This window comes from Pomacea canaliculata, linkage group LG3 (assembly GCF_003073045.1).
Source record: "Pomacea canaliculata isolate SZHN2017 linkage group LG3, ASM307304v1, whole genome shotgun sequence".
Classification (NCBI taxonomy): Eukaryota; Metazoa; Mollusca; class Gastropoda; order Architaenioglossa; family Ampullariidae; genus Pomacea; species Pomacea canaliculata.
This window is the reverse complement of record NC_037592.1, coordinates 21,996,893-22,019,548: the sequence shown is the minus strand read 5'-3', so window position 1 is coordinate 22,019,548 and position 22,656 is coordinate 21,996,893. Positions and strand designations below refer to the sequence as shown.

The window sequence follows — 22,656 nt, the reverse complement described above, 5'->3', positions numbered from 1 at the left end:
TTCTCGATTTCCATGTTTAATATACAGTCAAATCTCCCTTCTATGCCACCTACCGGGACCGAGCAAAAGTGGCATAGTAGCGAGAGTGGCATAGTAGAGAGGATTCGTAAACGGCTTTATTTGTTCAAGTTACCCGTCAGTCCAAAGCAGGGGTGGGCAATTAATTTTCCAAGGGGCCGCATGAGATTGGGATGGTTTAGAGGGCCGGACTAATAGTTAACTCAGTTTTACCCAATACTGTATGTATAGTATATATACTGGCGGGCGGGCCGGTCAGAGACAGGAATCCTTTGCCCAGGTCTGGTCCAAAGCTCTCAAGAATCGTCGGCTTCGCTAGCTGTCTCCTCTCATTCTCCCCTCACCTCTTCATCCTCCACCCTTCCAACCACATCCGCGCACTGCATCCTGTCGCTAGTCGACCCCCTCACACCTTCCCTCTGTCACGTGGCTGTCACCCGGCCAGCGACCACCACCCCCCACATTGCCAGCCTCCACCCTCCCTGTGTGCGTGCTATGTTCCATCCCACCTAACTGCAATGTCCCACACTACCATACAGTATAGTAATCGAGCACTGCGCGGAATTTCACAACTTGTGTCTTTTAATAGTCACAAAAAAGTGGCATAGTAGCGAGAGTAGGGGTGGCATAGTAAATTTTTTTTTACATTGAATTTATAGTCGGGACCGAGCAAAAGTGGCATAATACCGAGAGTGGCATAGTAGAGGGGTGGCATAGTAGGGAGATTTGACTGTAGTCCTTGATTTGCATTGGTCAAAGTACTTTCAGGGTACAAGCTGAAACATGGGTCACTGACATACTTATCATCCACAAGACAAAAACACCTCTTGTTTTCACCATCCTGAACCATATTAACCAAATCTTGCTAATACTACCTTCCAGTCTGCAGACAACTCTTCCAGGCAGTTTTTAAATAGAAAGCTCATGGTTTCTTGGGTCTGCTTTAATTTTTACTTTTTTTTAAAAGAACTTCTTGTTCACTTGGTTTGTCTATTCCCTCAAAATCACCAGTTCTTTATGAAGGGCTGGGCTTTTTGTATTTTCTTGCATCATATATTGGAGAAAATAGCTCAGTGCACAATATCATATGCTGGAACAAGTATATGGATCCTGGTCTCTTGAATTTTGCAGTAAAGAAAGATCGGCTTAAATGCTATTTCAAATTCCTTTTTTTTTTTTTTTTTTTTTTTTTTTTTTTTTTAGTGTGTTCATTGGTAATAAAAAAACATTTTCAGCTCACCAAACCCAAACATGCCTATCTGGGTTCTTTGATGGTGGTGGGCATGGAAGGATTTCTGAAGCTGCTGTACGTCTAGGAAATATTTTCTTGCCAGAGCCAGCAGTCAATAATCCATTCAGTGGCATGTTACTACTAATATATGGTAAGCTACAAGAATGACCTCATGCATCTGCTACTACCAATATAAGAGAAGCCATGGAAATAAGCCTGCCTTCTATACTCTAGTTAGTTAGACAATGTCCATGAATTTACAGAATTTATCTCCTTTTTCGACAGTTTTATAAACAGGAAGTCTGCCAAGGAACTTTCAAATTTGCCTTTCCTGCAATAAGAAGGAAGTGATGCTTTGACCTGCCACCAGGGTTGTTTTTTTTTTGTGGTTTTTGTGCGTAAGCCCATTTTGGAATCAGCAAAGTTCAGTTGATGTTTGCAGTCAAATGAATATATAACCTTCATATCTTCTCCAACAATCTGTGTAAATTATAGATTTCAGAATTCCCGAGGTGTCTACTAGTGTTGTCCACTGCCACCAAAAACAACCCACTCTGTTTGGCTATGCCATCCACAGCTGTCTGTCCCACTTTACTTTTGCCAGATTTGTTTCTGTCCTTCTATCTCAACTACTATATGCTCTCCACCAATCTGCTATGACTTTGCCAAAAATCAACCATTTCTCCATTTCTTAGTCTTGTAGCTGATTTTTAAAAAAAAAGTTTCTGATCAAATCCTTTATGGGGTTTCTGCACATGACATCATGCATCAGTATAAAAGCTTTCTGCATACTTGATCAAGAAACCATGATCTATTCCTAATTCTTGTGTCTCTATTTTCCACAGTCTCATTTAGATGCATTGGTGTGTGATCATTTTTCAGTAATGTCATGCCTGTGCCAAAAAAGTCCCATATCCAACTGCTCTTAACACACTGGGCCCCTGCATGCTACTTTTGTTGTCATGCAACCTTTGGTCACTAATGGAATAGTGCTGAGAAGTATGCAGTAAACTGCCAGTGTCCATTGAGTTAATCAAGGAGCAGTCATGAAGGAAGTGGAAAAAATACCTTAAAATGCTCCATGACAGCAAGAACAGTATCGTTGCACTTTCATTCAAGATAAATCCTTCAGGAGGAAACACAATTCATGATAAATTCACTTTCTCCTTGCAAGTATATGACAAAACATATGGGTTATCTCCAGCAAGAGCAAGCAACATTGTATTATCCACCAAAAATACCACTCATGCAATAAAATAGTACCTTTGGACAGCAAAAATCACATAACTACAGTCTAGTACCATGTTATGACTCACAGTCTTTAAACATTATCTTATCTCCATAGTCCCCTGCTCACCATTTTGTTGGCTGGTGTCATTTGTTTTAAATGTTATGTTAAAAAAAAAAAAGGAAACAAAACTGGCCTTATATTTTTCATGCTTAGTATACTCTTTGGGCTGTAGGAAGACTTGTTTTTTGGCAAAATCATGTTTGCTACAGAGTTAAGCTGTTCACTGTGTAGAGTCTGCTGATCAGTTTTACATGTATATAACACTTTCTTTGTAAGTACAGTTTTGAAAAATATGAACCTCCCTTAGTCTACAGATTTTTAAGAATCCCCTTTTTCTCCTTACAAGACTGCAGTACTAAGTTTATAGCCATGAACAGAAAAAGGCAGACCCAGGAGGTCAATAAAAACTCCTCAGGCCCAAACCAGTTTGAAAATCGGAAACTACTCTCAGCCAGTAGAGTCTTACTCATATTGGTACCATAAGGCAGAATGTTTAAGCCAGGAAGAAGTCTTTTATTTGTTTTGTTTTGCCAACTACCCAGAGAATCTAAGCTGATTCCATTATTTAACAGATTACAGAACCACAAAGTAAAATGTAATAACTGTACTGCTAAACTGAATAGGTTAGAGGAGGGCTAGACTTCAAAACATCTGAGCATGATAGTGATGCCCTATACAGAAAGTGAAGTATGGAGGCTTCCACAGTAGAGAGCACTTGATGTCATCCAATGTCTTTTTAGTCCAGCAGCAAGGTGCATTTTCATCTGATTGATGTTTCAAGATCAGCAAAACATGTAAGGTCTCCTATAAGACGTAAACAGCAGTGCATGTAAAGTCTCCTATAATATGTAAAAAGTGAAGGAAAATGTCAAGCAGCCCATGAAGACAAAGAATGCAGGAACAAGAGAGGAGTCTGTTATGAAAGATGCTCATGTAAATAATCTGTTTTTAGACCAAACTTGAGCGCCTGCAGTATTCACATATACAGTGAACTCTTTCTGTAATGTCCAGAACTTTTCCTTATCACGCAAATCAGATTCTCGGGGATTAACGCAAAGCTAGTGACATTAAGAGCAGACGACAATGATTTCACCATCAGAAGTCAAAGGTCTAGATGTCAGATGTAGACGTGATGAAATGTAATAATAGGAATATTGGGTGGGTGGGTGGTTCTTTTGTTTTTTGTGTTTTAGAAGGGAGCAGGGTAGTCTAAAGCTTTAAACATTTGCAGCTTGGCTTTTTTGTTCCATGAAAATGCTTATGTAGTGTTAGATAAGACTCTTCCCTTGATCTGCAATTCTGCATTGTAACTGCTTGCTTTTAATGTCCAGTAATTCTCCTCAAATCTTAACATCATGGGTGCTATTTTTATGGGGCTCCCTGTACAGATGGTAGTATATTTTATGCTCATCATCTTGTATCAGTGGTGCAGATGCATTGCATTGGTATCATTCCTTAATTCACTGTTCACAAATGAGCATGTGTGTGAAAGAAGGCATAATAGAAAATATTCGTAATTTAGTGCAAGAGTGAAAACTGATACACTTGTCATTTTTCATATCTGCAAAATCCTAGAATGTATGACAGGTAAACTTCTACTTGTAAACAAAGTGACAAGTAACTGCATGATGTTGCCCAGTGTGTAAACAGAGACATCACGTTTTCTGCTTTGGATCTTTAAGTGCCTCTGCCTGAGAGCAGAAGTTTGCCTATTTTTAATGAAATCTGTGTGTTTATATACATATTCTCACTAGATATTTACTCATATTTTTAATCTTTGTCACCTTTTGCACATAAATGTTACTATAATGAGGGCTGCAATGCTGATGCACAAATTTAAGATAAATGATGAATGTTAGCAAACCACATTATAATCGTGTGGTTTTTGTTTTATTATCTAATGGAAGAAAGGGGTCGTTCAGGCAAAAATCATTGTAGAAACTGTGGAAGGATAGCAGGAACAAGGGCTAAAAATGTTTGGATTGAGCACTTGAATCAAAGTATATGAAAAATAAAGATTCTGAAGCTAGTAGCTGTAGGGACTGTGACCCTGTTAAGGGATTTATACTTAGTAGGGCATGTCATTCAGTGAGCAGAGCCACGCCTTCTCCTTCCACTGTGTTAACCTTCTCTTGAAGATCATGTCCGTTGCTGGGTGGACAGAATGAGTTTTTTTCACACACTGCCATTACTGAGCCTTCTGAAGGCTCTAGAGGACCACAGACAATTTTCACCATGCATGTACGTCTAGCTGTGTGGTGGTGATGGAAGGTGTATTTCACAGTTTGTGAAAAGCTTCTATGATTTCCGTGTTGACACACTGAAATGGTTTGAAATTTTGTAAAGATGCTGAGACTGCATTGTTGCTTTATTGATGTGTGTTTTATGAAAGCTAAACCTAGTAATGGCATGTCTGTCTTCATGATAAGAATTTATGAAGAGCGTCTGCTGCTGTAACTTTGCGAAGATAATGCTCAACGCATAGCTATAGATTGTTGGCGCCTTTATCATGATGATCACTTGTTGATTGCATTTAGCCGATAGTGCAACTATTGCCAAGCAAAGCAAACTTGGGGCATATATTTGCCGCCTCAGAGGCTAAATTAGTGCTGTGACTTGAAACTACCTCTTTCCAGGTTTTTTCCCCTCACCGTCTTCAATGATCCTTCTTTGCCACATCACATTTAGTATTTTCGTCATTCACATGCATTCAGACTTTACTACACAGGACCTGCTATCACCCACAATAGGCAAGAGCGGAGGGCCCTGTCAACTGCCGCGTCCATAGATGTACTTCCACCAACTACAGGTGGCGGTCAACGGCTGACTGGCGCATTCAGACAATGCAACTATTTCATTCTCGGTTGTTTGTTCTAACAGCTGGCATTTAAGCATTTTTAGAAATTGTTGAAAAGAACAGGCTATTTGCTAATGATGGATTTTGAGTTGCCAGCACCAAAGACAACTGAACTTTACATGAAGCTTAATGACACTCTTCCTTCTTTGTTAGTATATCTTTTCTTTTATCTACTCATTCATTCACATAAAATTTTCAGGGTTTTCTTATTAGTGTTGTAAGTTGTGCATAAAAACAAGAGAGGAGCGGTGCTGAAGTTACCTTCCATGGTCTTTGTAAATTTTTAACTGAAAAACACTGCATCCTCAATAAAATGCCAGACATTAGGATTCTAAATAACGCTGCAAGTTCTGCTGGTACTATATTTTGTTATATAAAGATTTTGTAGGCTTTGCAAAGGCCAGGTTTAGATTGTTCTGCTAAGTTACTATCAAGATAGTCCTAAACAGTATGACTATGCACAAACTAGTTCTAACCAGTGTTTGCATATATCTAAGGTGTACCTGCTTGCATGTCTTTTGTTAAATCTTGAAAAGATTGGCCAGTAGTTAACAATGTAGGTGTTAAAAGTAATACCTGTGACAAAGTTTGCAGCTTGCTCCTTTGATTTGTTATGTGTGGTTTGTGGACACTGTACCCTCAAGCTTTTACACAGAAAACATTGTTTTGCTGTTAGTAGTTTCTTCTTGTTCTGTGCAAATTTTCTATACCTTTGCACATGTGCACAATCATTTGTTAAGTATCAGTATATTTCTTTCTATGAATACTAGATGTCCAATCCACTGCCATTTCAGTTTACTTTTGCGCAAAGACAACCAAACTTTTAATTATAAATTTTTTAAAAATATGCCAGCATACCAGTAACTGAGCATTTTGTACATTATATGGTTTTATCTGTAGCTGTCTGTGTATGTTTCGTTGTTTGAAAGGAGAAATTTGTCAGTTTTGGTCTTTAGGATGATGCAATAGTTTAAACATAAGATATGGGTGGTACTCTAGTACCTATGGTCAGTGAGGTGGAGGTGCTGTGAAGTGCAGGTAGATGCAGTAGAGGAAAACAGAATGCGCTATTATCTCTACACCTCCTTTCACCTAAATGCTCCAGAACTTCCAGTTTACCAAAGTAAGATAGTTATTTTGCTACTTACATTTCATTAATAAGCTGGTTGAAATTAACAACCAAAAAAAAACTCCACACACCTGGTGAGGATTGTACTGAATGAATATTAATGTCCAAATCAGGTTGTGTGATACGTGTGCTGTTGATTTGCAGTTTGCATTGGTAATGGCTATATCCCCCAGTATGACATGAAAACCCTGACTTTCATAAACTTTTGGTAGACAGTGTTTTAGTTGTCATTGCCACATATCTACATGTCCTCTAGAGAGTATTTTTAGGAGCTTTTTTTTTTTTTTGTTCCATGAAAGCATGCAACACTCCTTGTATAGAGCCAGTAGTCAAATAGGCAGAACGCCTAATGCAGCTGTGACAAACATGTGTGGCTCACATGAATTTTATCATAGCACATAGTTTGTATTTATATGTGCATTTTATACAAAGCATGACTTGAATAAAGGAATATTGATTAAAAGATAATCACATTTATTATGGATTTGTATGTGTGTTTCCAATCAACTGTAGTGTAACAGTTGATGACAAGCCAATGTCAAATAAATTTAGATACCTGATGGTCATGTTGCATCCTGCTTTTTACCAATAACCATACACTTGGATGTACCTCGTTTCCTTTATTGTAATGGAGTACTAGAAAGACACTTTCCATATTACCATTCATCCCCACATGAAATTTGGATCAACTGCAGATGGAAATCAACATTTCAGCGCTTGCGACCTCAGTGAGTGTTGTTGATGCAGTCTAGTTGACAGAGCATCTAAGGTACCTGGACTAGACCACTCGTCTTGTCAGCAGGACTGGCAAAGAGGGTTCTCAGGGTGCTGCATCAGCCAAGGGCCTAACTTCGCACTCTCCCCCCTGTTTGAACACATTCAGATATCCACAGCGTGCGAAAGTGGTTGGTGGAGGTGTAGGGCACAGGAGGATACGAGCCTGCACACACGTGTGTGGCGATGTTGGGCTCCCAGTGGCCGGAATATGCCTTCAGTTCAAAGTAGCCATTTTCCAGCGTCTTGGAGCAGTCCATGTCAATGTCTAACATCCAGTAATGGTTTCCAAACCTGTCAGAGGGAGCCAAAAAAAAAAAAACATGCATCACATTTAATCCAGACTTAGCCATAGTTGAATCGCACAAAGAGCAGAACTGGATCTCAAAAATGTGGCACCCAAAACATTTGTGGAGGTTAAATGGGAAACACTTACCTACCTTCAAAGCATTGTTGACATTTAGTGAAATATAAATTAAAATGATGTTATTTTGCAAAAGAAAACAAAACAAAAAGAAACGCACGTATTAATAGGTTGGTATCCAGGATCCGCAGGGTTGTTGGATGTCCAGATGCCTGGACTCCCTTCCGCAACGTTTCCCAAAAAAGTCCCTTGTCCTTGCTCCGCGCCATACCAGTCGAGGAAGTCGTCTCCAAGTCGCCAGGCGTTGTACTTCTGGAAGTACTGGCTGACGACTTCTTCACGATCTCTTATTGGGATTGCACAAGGGTCAACCTTGGTGTTGCTCACGCAGCCTATCAGGGTAAGCATAGTCTGTCATAGGGTAAGTACCAAAGAAAGAATAGAAAAAAATTATATGGGTTTTTATTCTTTACTTTACTCTTGTCCATTTCAGAGAAGGGACACATTCTGTAACGACAAATTCAACGCAGAAAAAAGTTATTTTTATCAACGGACGACAAGTTCATTTTATCAAGTATCAAGTTTGATTTTCACTGTTAAATCAAGATGAAATTAATAAGGACACTTGCATTTATAGTTACTACTTCTTCTGGCTCAGCCGGGACATTGACCTCCCCACCTTCCCATCCTCTGAAGTGTGAAATTATTGCTGGTTGAAAATATTTTCAAGCCCAACCCAACCAACCAGCCAACCTCGAAGAGCATATTCAAGACTTAGCTTGTTTGCTAAATAGCTGAGGACTTGCCTGCTCTGTGGTTGGCGTCCACGCCTCCTCGGAAAAACACATACTGCGCAGGGCTCGTGATCCAGTGCAGCAAAATGACAGTTCGCCTGTACCCCGAGGATGTTGTGGTGCTGTCGTTGTTGTGGATGATGACGACGGAGCTACAGACTGTGGTCGTGCTTCGGTGACTGTCGGAGAGTTTTTTGTGGAAGGCGGCAAAGACAGCTTGTCATAAGTGACCATGTCACCTTCCCTTGTGGAATTGGCCATAAAGTCTTGCGTGAGGCCCTGAAGTTCAGATGTGCTTGGACTCTCCTTCGGCTCTCCGACCGTCAGCTGCAATCCTGTTGTTTAGGCCTAAATCAGGTTTACCTGTCACAAGGTCCAATCTTGTTGTGTCTGAAGTAAATCCTCCTGTGACCGGCTGCAATCCTGTTCTGTCTGAAGTAAATCCACCTGTGACTGGCTGAAATCCGTTTGTGTCTGAGGTAGTTCCACCTGTGATCAGATGCAATCCTGTTCTGTCTGAGGTAAGTCCACCTGTGACCAGCTGCAATCCTGTTCCGTCTGAGGTAAGTCCACCTGTGACCAGCTGCAATCCTGTTGTGTAAGAGCTAGGCACGTGCTGCTTACTGATGATCTCAAATTCTGTTGATCCTGGAGTAGACACTTGCTGTTCAGTAAAAAACTGAAATTCTGTTGTATCTGAAGTAGACGCAGGATACTCTGTATTGAGCTGAAATCCTGTAGCATAGGAAGTAAGCATAGGCTGGTCAGTTATAACTTGAAATTGAGTTGCATCTGAAGTAGATACTTGTTGCTCGGTGACAACCTTGATTTTTGTTTCTTCAGTGGATACTTTCTGCTGAGTTGTCAGCTGAAATCCCGTTTTCTCTGAAGAAGACGTCTGTTGTTCAGAGAAAGCCTTGAAATATGATGTGAGTGGAGTAGACACATGTTTAGTGATTCTTCAGCTCCTGCAGTAGACTCATGTCGCCCAGTGATGTCCTGGAATCGGGTTGTGTCTGGAGACGATGCATGCTGCTCACTGACAGCTTGTCTTCCCGATACACCTGAGATGGAGTAGGTCAGGTCGCCCCTGGCATCTGTATGGTCAACACTAGCTTTTGTAGCGACGTCCACCTTCATATCTGGATAAGAAGATGGTGAAACTGTTGTCAGTCACTTGACAGAGGTTCGTATGCACCTGTCAGTCAACGATCTGTTGTAGGTTGTTAGTGTACAGTATGTATGTTGTAGTCTAGTCTACACACCGTCCTACACCTAACAATCCTGAATTATTTGTCAGACCGTTTGACACTTGTAACCTTAGGTGGTTTGTTTGTTACCTGCATTGTTATGTGTGTTGTATTGGCGGTTTAGAACTTATTGTCTATTTGTCTAAAATGTTCGCGAAGTTCGAGTTTACAAAAGTCCACTCACACCCAGCAGCACAATTACTTTTGTTTACCGGTCAAAATGGCGACGACGGGGTTGTTGGCTGCGTCCAGCTGGATGGCTGATGTAGCCCTCTTCATCTACAGTCAACGTCGAGAGGCAGCTGCTGACGAGCTCGCAGTACGTGCCTGGAGGAAGCCCCGTCATCACCTTGGTGACATACGACATGGTCACTGTCATCGCGAAGAATCCCACACTGCCTCGCGAGAACGCCACCAAGCCGTGAGGTGCGTACCAGTGGTTGACATCAGCGCCGGCCACGGCAGTCCGGAACCTCACGAGGGTGGCGATGGTGGGCCAGCGATGCTCGCACACCCACCCTCCCTCGCATGCACCGTCATCATTGATGACAGCATCCTTTGCAGGAAGAAGAATGTGGTGACAAGTGGCATACTGAAAGCTAAAACTGTCGTGAATTATAGCTATCAACTCAGGACACCGCAACACTTTCAATTCATTCTAGCTCAGAATCATCAACACAGTTTAAGTTTTTTCTTCCACTGGGTGTCGGCACAAGTACCTTAATGCTGCCATCGGGCTGGGTTGGGGGGCCCTCGTTGACATCACTGAAGTTGTAGCTACTCATGATGCGCACAAAGCCGTAGTCGTAGGCCAGCATGAAGGCTGTGGCCAGGGTGTACTTGCCGGCGTCCCTGAAGGTAAGCCAAGGATGGGTGGCGCTAGCAACCTGCTGTCCCCGGCGCTGAGTCTCGTGGTTGTCCAGGAAGACGAGCGCACGTGCCGATGGAGCGAGTGTGGCGCCTGTTGCATGACAGGAACGAAGGGAATTTCCCATTCTAAAATGACTGAGAAGTATCAGGGCAGCCAAAGCAACCAGGTAGCAGTTAATACAAGGAACGCCATTTGTCTCTAAACATGGTCTTACCCTCTTAGAGTTACATCACTACGAGCATGAAGACACGAAGGCTTTTTTCGGCGTCCTATGAGAGATAATCCAAAAAAACCTCTTCAGCGTGTCCATACAATAATTATTATATAGTACATGTTCCGTGTGTGAGTGTGACGGGCAGTTTGATACAATGCAGTTTTAATACAAAAAGTATTAAATAAATAGTCCTTTAAGCTTGATAGACACTGTGCGCAGTGCTCTGTGATCGATTCTCGCATCGCGTTTCGATGTTACACAGCATCATACCTGCGCTTTGTGATGTTATGTTGTAGACAATCTCGAAACTGTCGGCCATGGCTTCGGCCACCAGCTGGCGGTAATGGAACTCTGTGACGTAACCTAGGTCGTCGTACTCGTCCCACGTCACCGAACCCTGGGTCAAGTCCTGCACGTGCAGAATGTAGAAGGGACGACCACCAGACCACCGGTCCTTTACCTTCTCCTGAATGGCTGAAAGAGGACAACCTGTCGTGAGACTGAGTAGACCCCCAAGTTATTATCATTGTCGTCTTTACATTCAACTTTATCAACAAAAAAATCTACGAGAGCATTTGTTTTCAGAAACCTCTGAACAGTATTTAACAAGTAATATTTTTGCAATTTTCATTTAAATGACGCATTCATTATACACAAAACAACAACAAAACACACACCCGCCCGCGCATGCAAAGTTTCCAGCACATGTACACCAAACTCTTCACCTACCTAAAGCTAGAAGCACTCATAAGCATATACAAATAAAATCAATCTGACAAATACACAATAACTTCTTTATATCTTTACTTACAACTCCTTCTCTCTCTCTCTCTCTCATACACACTCTATCTCCCCGATACTTACGATATAAAAGAATTATCAACGTATATTAACAAAATGGTGACAATGTCACACACCAGCTAGGTCTTTTGGCCACATGAACGTTGCTTTATCAACTCTAAAACCAGCCACCCCGATGTCGATGAGGTGGTTGAGGTATGCGACCACGACGTCCTGCACGGCTTCCTGCGACTGATCCAGGTCCGTCAGGCTGTCGTAGCAGCAGTTGCGCACCTCGCTAGGGTTGGTGACATCGTGAACCAGCCCGTCGGCCGATGGGCACTTGACGGCGGGGTCGTTGAAGTCCTTTTTGTCGAAAATGGACGCCTGGAAAGTGGAACGAGTTGCTGTTGAAGTAGGTCCCATTGTAGCCCTCTCCTGACAGGTTGAGTTGGGCCATGTTGTTGAGGACGATGTCGGCGAATATTCTAGTATAGACAGGGTTAACCGTTTGCTAAAGTGTCAGTTAGGACTCTGTTAGGTGTCTTTATTCAGGTTCATTGTCATGGCTACTCGAGATTTCTAGAACTTTCTTAAATCTTACTGCTAAACAGAAACATTATCATTTTACAACTGACTTTCACAGCAGAAGTGGGTTCGAACATGACTCCGTTTGCGCTGCATCGGACAACCATATCCTCGAACTCTTCCTCTGTACCAAACCTGCTCTCCAGCTTGTAACTCACCGGCTGGTAGTGTTGCCACCAAGGGTTGGAGGGAGAACTGAACACCACATGCTCAGTCGGCACTGAAACCTGGGGTCAAAAGGGTCAAAAGTGACTCCAGTGCAGTTCTTATTTCATCATAATGATCACTACAGGCGTTCAAGAGGAAACAATAAAGACTGTTGAAAAGAAATTTTCAATCGCTAATGACGAAAGAAATGTGACAAGAAGTAAATGAAGTGGAAGGAATGTGAGACACAACCTGACCTGAACACCACAAAAGCCCCAAGATCCCAGGAACTCCTCACATTCCTTGGCCACGCTCCTCCATCGCCAATGGAAGAGCTGGACAAGCACCTGGCGGCCTCCACAAGAAGGGTCGCCATACTGGAACAGAGGGACCTCGTTGGCGACCAGCCCTAGGAATACGGCGAAAGTGAAAGTGAAGACCACTTTCTAGGCTTTTACCTGTCCATGATTTAGGTCGTTCCTGCCTCTGATTAAACTTCTACTTGATTTTGATGAAGCTTTTTCCGTCTGTGATTAAGTTTTGATATTTCTCTGATTGGAAGCAACTATATATATACACAAATAGCAAGATTTAAATGTGCTCATCGCTATCATTGTTAGATACCATCCCAGTTGACGAAAGCAACACATTTTGTAGCTCTGAAATTGTTCTGCGCATTTTGCAAGGACAACAAACATTTTGGAGACCTTAAATGAAGACCGAAGAAACCATTTTAATGTTTAACATACAGATAGCATGGTCTCGCTGTTATCAATGATGTTTACAAAGTTAAACGATGAAAAGGGTTGACAGCAACTTGAGCACAATGTCAATATCACGAACACAGGATCGCAGATAAGAGGTCAGCTCACCTGGGAAGAAAAGTATTACCGCGAGGACTTCAACGATCACCTGTGAAACCATACTACTTGTCAGTGACGACTGACAAACCCCCTAAATGGACAGGTATCAACGGGAAGCCTTTTCTCAAATGTAGGAAAATCCTAGTCTCATACTGTGATTTGAGACATACACTCGACCCAACACATTTGTGATAAGTGTTATCTCACTGAAGTACATTCTCTTGTCAGGTATCTTCACCTTGCTTTGGGACACGACTGATGAACTAATGAAACAAATGTAGTGTTCATGGTCTATTTTTATCGAATTTTCTGCTATCTTTCCAGAGTAAATCCAAGTTGTTTTTTTTTTTTTCCCTGTGTAAGGTGTGAGGTGGTGGGGTAGTAGGGGATAGTTATATTTATGAGACGTCGAAAAGTGCAAACTAGATTTTCTTAGGGACCCTGAGACCTCCAGTTGTATTAAAAGATGGCGGGGATGTTTAATTATTAGAGTTCGCTGTTTGTCACAAGATAAACTCCTTAATCTGATTTTGGTTAATCATAAAGGTCTGTTTGACTCTATCATTGCTTGTACAATTTCTTTATCTACAGTCGATAAAAGTCGACATTTTAAAATTGTGTTCCTTCGTGGTGTCAAGTGGAACGAGCGCATAAATGTGGTGAGGCCATGAAATGTAGTGGTGGTGGACAGGGACTTCTTTTGTTGCACCACTCACTGTTGAACTCAGTCTCTGTCGAGTGTGAATTATCTTGTTGGTTGTTATTTAACAACTCTGCAGCAGGATGCTCGATCAGGATTTTCGGTGGTGTCCGTGTCGCTCTCGCCATAGGTTTTCGCCAGCAATGTTTTTATTCGTTGTTATATCATTATTTATAAATTTGATCGACTCCTCGACAGTTATTGTGAAGATCAGATGAGCATGGAACGTCTTCTGCTTTTGAAAAGCTTTTTCGTTTAGGACTAGAATCGTTTCGAGGGATTCCATTGCTTGTATATAAATCTCCGGTAAAACTGCAACTAATTGCGTATATGTATATCGAAGCTTTATTCATTTTAAACAAATATCTGCATTTTTAAAGAGAAAAACATTCATTAAAGAGGAATGACAGTAACTGTAGTACAAAATATAAACGATGATACAAGTAAAAGCTAATAATGGCAAACATACGTACGTCATATGCAGGGGTCATATGCCATATAGGTCATAGGTCACTTGCGTAAGGCCTACGTACGTTTGACTGCAAACTAAATATAAGTCCGTGGCTTTGACACTGTTATCAACACTCGTTAGCCCAGGTGTGCTGCAAGGACAGTAAAACCGCGTTGTCTCTGCAACTGTCACCATGACTATCATTCATCTGGAGGACATCGTCTACCCGGGCATCGTCACTACCGCAGCAGGAATTCAGCTAAGTATGTAAACAAAATATTGACACTTGCTCGTAATTACAACTTTTATTGGTACGCACAGATCTCTAGATCGCCATGTTGACTGTTGTATGAATTCACAATTTATTCTCGTTCACCCTTGATGGCTTGAGTCAATGCGGTTTGTAGCCTTCTTTTGTAATGCGGTTAGAATCTTTCACCTTTGTAATCTTCAGGTAAAGAGCCCGTAACAATTAATGTTACTAATTTTAGTATCTTTCCATGGTTTTCGTTACAGGCATATTTGCTGGTAAGGTGTACAATGCAAGAACCAAGTACAAAATTGAATTTCCTGCAGTTACTGGGAATACAAACTTTGAACGCGTTTTCCGAGCTCAGTAAGTTCGAGATTTACCTGTACTTTAAGATTATTTCCCCAAAGATGGCAATTTCTCCACTTCATTCATTTATCAACAGTGATTTATTATTTATTAGTTCTGGACATACATCACAAATAAAGTTTACGTGTTAACAAAAGGTAAAATATAAAAATTATGCACAAAATCAAATGTACTGAGTAGATATTTATGCCTAGATCAGCAAAAATTGATAAAGTATTCATCCTAGGATTCCCAGTATTTCATTTTAATGTGTGCAGGCAAAATACACTGGAATGGTTTCCAGTTTTTGCAACGGCCTTGTGGGGTTCATCACTGTTCTTTCACCAAGGTAAGGGACTTCTACCTTTCACTGTCTTTTGCCTTAATTTTATAAGCACTTTTTTCTTTTTGCTCAGGGTTTAACTTGCAAGTGCTTAGCTAGAAGTTATTTTTAGACATCAAAGGCATAGCATGGCCTTTAAACTCTTTGGAACAAATGCAATTCTTGAGTGGCATCTGACACCATTGCAGCTTTTGGTAAAACTATTGAAATCATTGAAAAAAAAACCCAACATAAAAGATTCCCTGTTCATCTGGTTCCACAAATTCTATACAGTTAGCACAACACTTTTTTGGCTATTAACAGTACACAACTCTGTGCCCCACTCCCCTCTGTTCAATCTGCAACCTGAGTAGATTTGTACCTACTTGTGATTAATCTGTAATATCCCTTTTTTATTCTTTTCCATTTACAGTTCCATCAGCACTTTGTGGAGTAGTGTATTTGTACAGCAGGCATAAATATTTTAAGGACTACAGTGTCCAGTGTGGAAGCAAGGTAAATCACGTGGGGCTATATTTATCATGACTGCTACGTATTTCCATTACTAAAACCATGACTGTAGAGAAACAGATGATCAGCATATGTGTGTGTGTGTTTTTTGGTTTCTTGATGCAGATCATAAATTACACCAGAAAAAATGCTCTTACTTATGTTTGACTTTTGTTTTATTTGCTGATGCAAGATGATTAAGGGCTAATCTAAGCCAAAATTATTTTCAAATGGGTGGGTTGAATTCATAAAAGCTAAGCAAAAATTTGAATCCCCAAGTTCTGATTGACAAAGTCTGTTCCATTCTTGAGATACAAGTGCAGTTCTCACCTACATTCTGTTAGGAGCTGGTTGTATGTCAGCTTGATGATTAGGCAGCATCCCATGAACAAATGCTTGAAAACTCTCACATCAGCTGCAGTTTCAAGACGATCAGTTTAGGTCAATCTGATATGCTTTGTAAAAAAAATTAATAAAAATTCACCATGCAACTTTTGTAATGAGCTAATAGCAGCTGTATGCTCTGCTTAACTTGCCAGCAACTGGGAGCTTACTTGAATGCTTGACTCTGGTTAGTCTTGATAATGTTGTTTCCTTACAATTCTCTGTTGCAACATTGACTTGACTGAACATGCTTTTTTACAGAGTTCCAGGATTCATGCTTGGCGTCAAATGCATGCAAATAATGCTTGTGATGAGTACTGCTGGCTTTGTGACAGTATTGCTCAGGAGGCATGCTGGCATCGATTTGGCAGTCATCTTTCGCAGTGCTGTCAACAAGTACACTGGCATCCTCTTGTAGGTTCACACTGATTGCTTTGCATCCACTGCAGGTTACACGTGTGAGGGATCTATTTGACACTGACGCAGCACAGATATAGTGTGTATTGTATATTTGTTTACATGTATTCCTGAAGATGATAATAGAGAATGTCGAGTTGTCCAGATAGAAATCTCAGTTAAAAGATGAAGCAAGATTTGGCTATTTTTCTCAATATCTTTGTGTTGACTGAAACTTAGATCAGCTGATGACCAAATTATACAGAATTTTATTATATTCTATAATATATAATTACATATTCTTGAGAATTACATGTGTTTCAATCGTATCTTATTGGAGACAACATGCAAATTGAAAATACACCCACTTGCATGTGCATGCATTCATAAGTGGGAAATATTTACTTTGATAAGCAGATTATGCTCGAAGTGTTAACATTTTCATATTCTGAGTTTGCTTTAGCTGTTGCCAAGTCTTAGTGCATCATTTTCATGAAATAAAATATGTACACAATCATACTATTGTGTTTGTGTCAACGAGCATGTTCTTGTAGATATATATTTATGTGTATGCATGTATGTATGCATATTTGCATGTAAAGGGTTGAAGACAAGAAAAATTAACAGTTTAAGAAAGTTGATCAAGCCACAATTGCTTTTAGGGCGGTATCTGTGCTGAGTAGTGGATACAAGATTGAAACACTATCACTCATGGCAACCTGACACTTTTTACAAAAATAAAACAATGAAAAGTGAGATAAAATTAGAGTTAGGAGTTGGATTACGGTTTTGGTTAGGATTAGGGTTGTCTATGTTTTAGGGTGTATCATGAATGTTATGCCAAGAACTATGACTACATATATATAGCAATGCCAATGCAATCTGAGCCCTCCTCATCTTGTTCCTCTCTTTTTATTTTCATTTATGACGATTAAAAAAATATATAGTAACTGACCTATTCGCTGGCACCAATAAGACAGATCATTCCAAATGCTTAATAAGATGGAAAGTGGCGGGTGTGAATGTAAAGCGTAGAAAAATAACCGCTGTAAGCACGATTTTATGAGTAAAACAGTCATGCCTGGCTTGTGATACCGTATTTCCCTGAAAGTAAGACCTAACCCGAAAATAAGACCGAGAATGAATTTTCAGGATGCCCCAAAATACGGATATTAAACTGACAGAAAAACACAGAGATACTTAATTATAAAGTAATAGTATTAATATATATTTTAATATTAACATTATGAGTTATGACGACGATGTGCCAGACGAATTATAGATGACATGACTGTACCTGTAGAATAAATGTGGATTTTTTACACATGAAAAAGTAAGGTATTTTTTTAAAAATAAACTACAATAGTTCATTTTGGAGAAAAAAAATGTAATATAAAACCCTCTTATTTTCGGGAAACACGGTAATTAGTTCTGCGCTTGGCAAGACTGATCATGACCGGCCGCTGGCAGGACCTAACCGGCACAACATGGCGGCCGTGCACCTTGAGGACATTCTTGCCACTAGCATCGTCACGGTGATAGCAGCCTTCCAGCTGAGTAAGTGCAAATGATTTTTGTGTTTTGTTTCCACCAGTTCGTGTTGCTACTCAACACACACATGCTTGTCCCTGTTCAGCCAATCTCCTTACAGTTGTTGGGTTGTCGTCTGCACCCGGACGCTCGCCATCAAGTAACATAAAGTAGTTGCCACAGTGGAGCGCATTATTGTTGAAGTAAATTTAAGACAGTAGTGCAGTGATATTTCCACAGGAATCTGACACCGTGTAGGGATCCGGGATCACACACCCGCATATACAGCAACGAACATATATATTTTTCCCCTCTGCATGGTTTGTCATTTTAAAAACATTGCATGTTTTATGCAAAGATGAATTTTTCTAAAGTACAGCAGCTTTATGTTCACATTTTAAGTTTGACCTCTTCACATGTGCTGCAACTGTGTGGAAATACATGTCGTTTGTGTCCATGACCCATTTCTAGTTTTTTAAAAAATGCTGTTACTCGATTCGAAGATAAACGTGTGTTAAATCGGTCAGGCTAGTGCGCGCGCACTGTTGTCGAGTGTCACCAGATAAGCCGTTGTACATGTTTAGTGCACGAAGACCTTGTATAACTAAATTAACTGAAAAACTATAAATGTGTGGAGGCTGGCGATGGGGGGTGATGGTGTTCAAGGTTTAGCGAGATAATTGTTCTGTGGGAATATATGAGGTTCAGCTGTATTCTATCCTGTGTTGGTCAGACTTTAAAGTTTGTTTTTTTTTGTTTTTTTTTTCAATCATGGTGGGAAGTATACACGAGGCCGTTAGTATTCGTTTCTTGTCACAATCATCTGTAGCATAACAGTATGTGATTCTAGTCTGCATCTGATATGTTACCCAAGGAATAATCATAATTCACGTCTAACCTGTGCATGTGCCCACCATGGGCTGGGACCCAGAGGGGCAGTCCTAAACATATCATATATATCCAGCCTTTAATTTTTTTTCATCTGCACATCTTTCCTATATATGAATACGTTTTTGACTCTCGCAAATCTTAAATCCCTATCAATTCGTTCCACTTTGTTGTTCCAAGGAAAGAGGACGGAAGTTCCTAAGGATAGTATATAATGTTTTAGTCGTCGGGTGTGCTGTCTATAATAGTGATACCTCGCGTTGTGTGCTTTTTCTTTTCCCATCTACTATACACCCGTATTTAGCTGACCTAGGAATCCACAAAAGACCTAGCTGTGTTTTCTGTGGGGGGTCGTTCAGCTATAAGTATCGTATGACTTCTCTACACAGCTGGACTCGAGAACTCCATAGCTAAATGTTAATGTCTGTCATACAACCAGGATGGGTGTACAACACGCACGTATTAGAGCGGACTCTCACACAGACACTTGGTGTATGTCTAATCGACTAGTGTCATAGTCTTTTCTCAAAGTTTCGGCAATAAGCGGCGAGTGTCGATCGACTCAGGCCGTTCTTTGGCGAGCGCTTCACGTCGACACGTGACCCTCGGCCCACGAGCGCGTCACACCAGCACGTGACCCTCGGTCCGGTTGAATTCAGCACGAAATTAAACGTAGTCGGAAAAGCCCTGTCGAGTCTCCGTGTACCGGTCAGCGGTGGTTTCCCAATTTATTCCTACACGACTACAGCAAAGACGAATATGATAGCGCACGGATTCAGGGTGAAAGACAATTAAAAAAAAAAAGTAATAAAAATAAATAAATAAATTAAAAAACAGGAGAAGTGCGTGGTGCAAAACTTTTAAGGAATAACGACGAGAATAAAAGTGCGACCAAAAATTAAAAAAATAAAATATTAATTTCACCCCCTCGTTAAAGTGAAATCGATGTTTATGTACAATGAATTTATTTATACACGCGCATTAATTCTATTCTGTCATATAGTCGTGGGACTAAGATTTAGCCATCTATGTATAATAGGACCACCGGACAAGGTGTAGTAGTTGCAAGCATCTGCTTGGAGAGGAGAGAAGGGACGTTTCGATCAGTAACGGCATCAAAGCATTTTGCGGTAAAATGATACTCCTCCCCACAGGGTGGCAGAGGGAGTCACCTCGATCGCGACAGCTGTAGGCTCTTGATGTAGGGTGGGTGATTTGGTATTTATACTTTTTATGCTCTGCTTTGAGAGTGTTCGAATTTAGAGATAAGAAAGCGGGTTCCTGGCTCCTTCTACTGTCGTTGCGTCCCACTTCCTTGCAAGGTGACAGAAGTCTTCTATAAGACATTCTTGCTTGGATGGTGTGATGACTTTCTTCATTCTCCAGTTTTGTATTGTTTGTTTTTGTAAAATGCGGTGAGCTGTGCTATATACTACTACTAATAGTGCAATGATACTAGGACATTAAAAGACTCGATCAGCAATCTGCAATCATAAATATGCACAAACAGGGTACACTACAAGATGCTAGGATAGAGAAATAGGTCTTTGGTATGCTTTAAATTCATTATGTCTCTGAAATTTGAGTCATCAGTTAAAGGCAAATTTAGGGCTATGTATAACAGTTGGAAGACAAGACAAAGACAACGAATGTAAGTGAAAAAGATTAGTACCACTAGCCTTTCTTAAGACTCAGTCTCATGTTTTATTTCTTGTATATTCAGCCCGTTTTGCACTTGGTGTGGTGGCTGTGAGAAAGAAGTACAAGATAGATTTTCCTGCTGTCACTGGGAATGAACATTTTGAGCGTGTCTTCAGAGCCCAGTAAGTGATCTTTTTTCCCCCAAGTCCAGTGCATTTTTTTCATTTGTGTTATTTAGGCTAATGCATTAGGAAATAAGTACAAATATTTTAAAGCCTCACTTTTGTAATCTGCTGTCAAGGGACTGTGTGATTGGAGAGAAATCTCAGAACAGCATTAAAAAAGTTTAGGATCTCAATTCTAGGAATAAGCAGTCTTAATCGATGAATTCTACATCACAAGCAACTGATTTATAGCCTTTTTAACCTCCATTACTGATACACATAAATTTTCTATTGTTCTTCATCTAATGGCGCTTCCATCTTGCACATCATCAGAAAAATATGAGATTTACTTATTCATCCCTGAATGCTAGGCAAAATTCCTTGGAGTGGTTTCCTGTTTACATGGTTTCGTTGTGGATGTCCTCTCTCTTCTTCCATCAAGGTATGCTTTTTCCACAAAATTGGACTAAAAACCATTTTCAGCCTTTACAAATTCAAACTTCTGATTTTAAAATGCAAAACTTTTGATCTAAGTCTTCAAATGTGGATTAACTTATTTGATTGTTTTGTGTACCTCAGATGTAACAAAGATTTTATTCCCTAATGAAAAATTCAACTTTAAGTCATCAAAGATTTTGGTAAAGAAGAAATTAATAAATGGGGTTCATTTTAAGGAAATTATGCAGCAGTTAAGCTATGAAACTGGGAAATGAAAGCTTGTTTAACAATAGATAAATTGCTTATATTGTCTATAAACTGGCATACTTAATTGTAAAGTTCAATTATGATTTTGAGTTAAAAAAATTTGTTCTAGGCTTGGGTTTTGAAAACTATTTTATAAGAAATATTTTTGAATGTTACTACATTCCAGTGCCAGCATCTCTAGTGGGTTTAGTGTACATTTACAGCAGACACCAGTATTTCAAAGGGTACAGTCGCAGTGTAGAAGAAAGGTAAGCACACACAACTGTATATGGCACATATGTACATGCATATCTTATCAAATGTTAAAATTTGTTCTGGCAAGTCTCTCTAGTGTTTGACTTTATGATGGATGGCTACTCTTTTGCAGAATTATTCTATCAGCAGGGAATGTAATATCATGTTAGCTGTGGATTTAGTACCAGTTTCTATTTTGATTATAGCAGGCGGTGTTTGATGTAGTATAAAAGCAATTTGTTAATCTGTTGGTAGTGCTGGACTGTTTTTCAAGTGTTACTTTGGTTTTTATTTAGGAAGACACTAGAAATAAAAAGAATTATGGGATTGTTTTACAGACGGCCTGGATTTCAACTGGGTGTAACATGTCTGCGAGTGATGCTAGCAATGACCATTGCTGGCTTCACAACAGTGCTGCTGCGAAAGTATGCAAACATTGACCTGGCCCTAATGACCCAGGGTATCTTGAAGAACAGTTTGGGGATCACACTTTAAGTGCATATTAGAGTCGTATACTTCATGCCAATAGTGGTCTGTGCTCAAACATTATACAGAAAGTCATGACATGGCAAGTCGAAGGCTGAAAGTAATATTGTTTTCGTTTTTTTGACACTTCGACTTCAAACAATTGTCTAAGAATGGTTAAAAGGCTATAAAAGAAAGAGCACACTAAATGTTTTATTTAAACATTTTGCATTGTCAAGCATTTCAAAGACTTATAAAGGTAAAGACGTGAAAATTGTGAAGCTGTTGGAATGTGAAACAAATACTATCAGTGCATTCTACAAACAGCATGAATGTACATTGTATGACTGCTATTAAAAGAAGTGAGCATTTAAGCTTATGTCCTTTAAGCCCATACAAATAAAAATTTTTATATTTGTATTTTTCTCTCTTCAACTGTTTTATTCGTTACCTAGAGTAATGTTGTACTTTACCAAATTTTTTTGGATACAAAATTG

General features: G+C 40.0%; 3 protein-coding genes across 3 annotated transcripts; 2 read left to right on the top strand and 1 right to left on the bottom strand.

Moving 5' to 3' along the window:
- Positions 1-6,013: 6,013 nt before the first annotated feature.
- On the bottom strand, positions 6,014-13,354 carry LOC112559564 (alpha-amylase A-like). Its single transcript, XM_025230895.1, is given in 13 exon segments — positions 6,014-7,594; positions 7,825-8,056; positions 8,471-8,674; positions 8,822-9,343; positions 9,593-9,600; positions 9,921-10,264; positions 10,428-10,669; positions 11,064-11,267; positions 11,711-11,888; positions 11,890-12,061; positions 12,237-12,388; positions 12,566-12,717; positions 13,181-13,354. Coding segments are annotated over 13 exon segments (2,685 nt in total). The 5' UTR covers positions 13,233-13,354; the 3' UTR covers positions 6,014-7,371.
- A 1,059-nt stretch (positions 13,355-14,413) lies between these two features.
- LOC112560787 (microsomal glutathione S-transferase 2-like) lies at positions 14,414-17,069 on the top strand. Its single transcript, XM_025232847.1, has 5 exons — positions 14,414-14,585; positions 14,839-14,938; positions 15,199-15,269; positions 15,676-15,758; positions 16,398-17,069. Exons 1-5 carry the CDS (start codon positions 14,516-14,518, stop codon positions 16,563-16,565), a joined length of 492 nt encoding a protein of 163 aa, XP_025088632.1. The 5' UTR covers positions 14,414-14,515; the 3' UTR covers positions 16,566-17,069.
- An 895-nt stretch (positions 17,070-17,964) lies between these two features.
- Positions 17,965-22,579, top strand: LOC112560111 (microsomal glutathione S-transferase 2-like). The gene is made up of 5 exons (XM_025231697.1): positions 17,965-18,089; positions 20,674-20,773; positions 21,127-21,197; positions 21,627-21,708; positions 22,033-22,579. Exons 1-5 carry the CDS (start codon positions 18,020-18,022, stop codon positions 22,187-22,189), a joined length of 480 nt encoding a protein of 159 aa, XP_025087482.1. The 5' UTR covers positions 17,965-18,019; the 3' UTR covers positions 22,190-22,579.
- The last annotated feature ends 77 nt before the right edge of the window (positions 22,580-22,656 follow it).

Coding starts and splice junctions, on each gene's coding strand:
- LOC112560787 (XM_025232847.1), top strand. CDS start 14,516: ATGACTATCATTCATCTGGAGGACATCGTCTACCCGGGCATCGTCACT. Junction 14,586..14,838: donor CGCAGCAGGAATTCAGCTAA/GTATGTAAACAA, acceptor TTTTCGTTACAG/GCATATTTGCTGGTAAGGTG. Junction 15,270..15,675: donor ATCACTGTTCTTTCACCAAG/GTAAGGGACTTC, acceptor TTCCATTTACAG/TTCCATCAGCACTTTGTGGA.
- LOC112560111 (XM_025231697.1), top strand. CDS start 18,020: ATGGCGGCCGTGCACCTTGAGGACATTCTTGCCACTAGCATCGTCACG. Junction 20,774..21,126: donor GAGCGTGTCTTCAGAGCCCA/GTAAGTGATCTT, acceptor CCTGAATGCTAG/GCAAAATTCCTTGGAGTGGT. Junction 21,709..22,032: donor AGTCGCAGTGTAGAAGAAAG/GTAAGCACACAC, acceptor ATTGTTTTACAG/ACGGCCTGGATTTCAACTGG.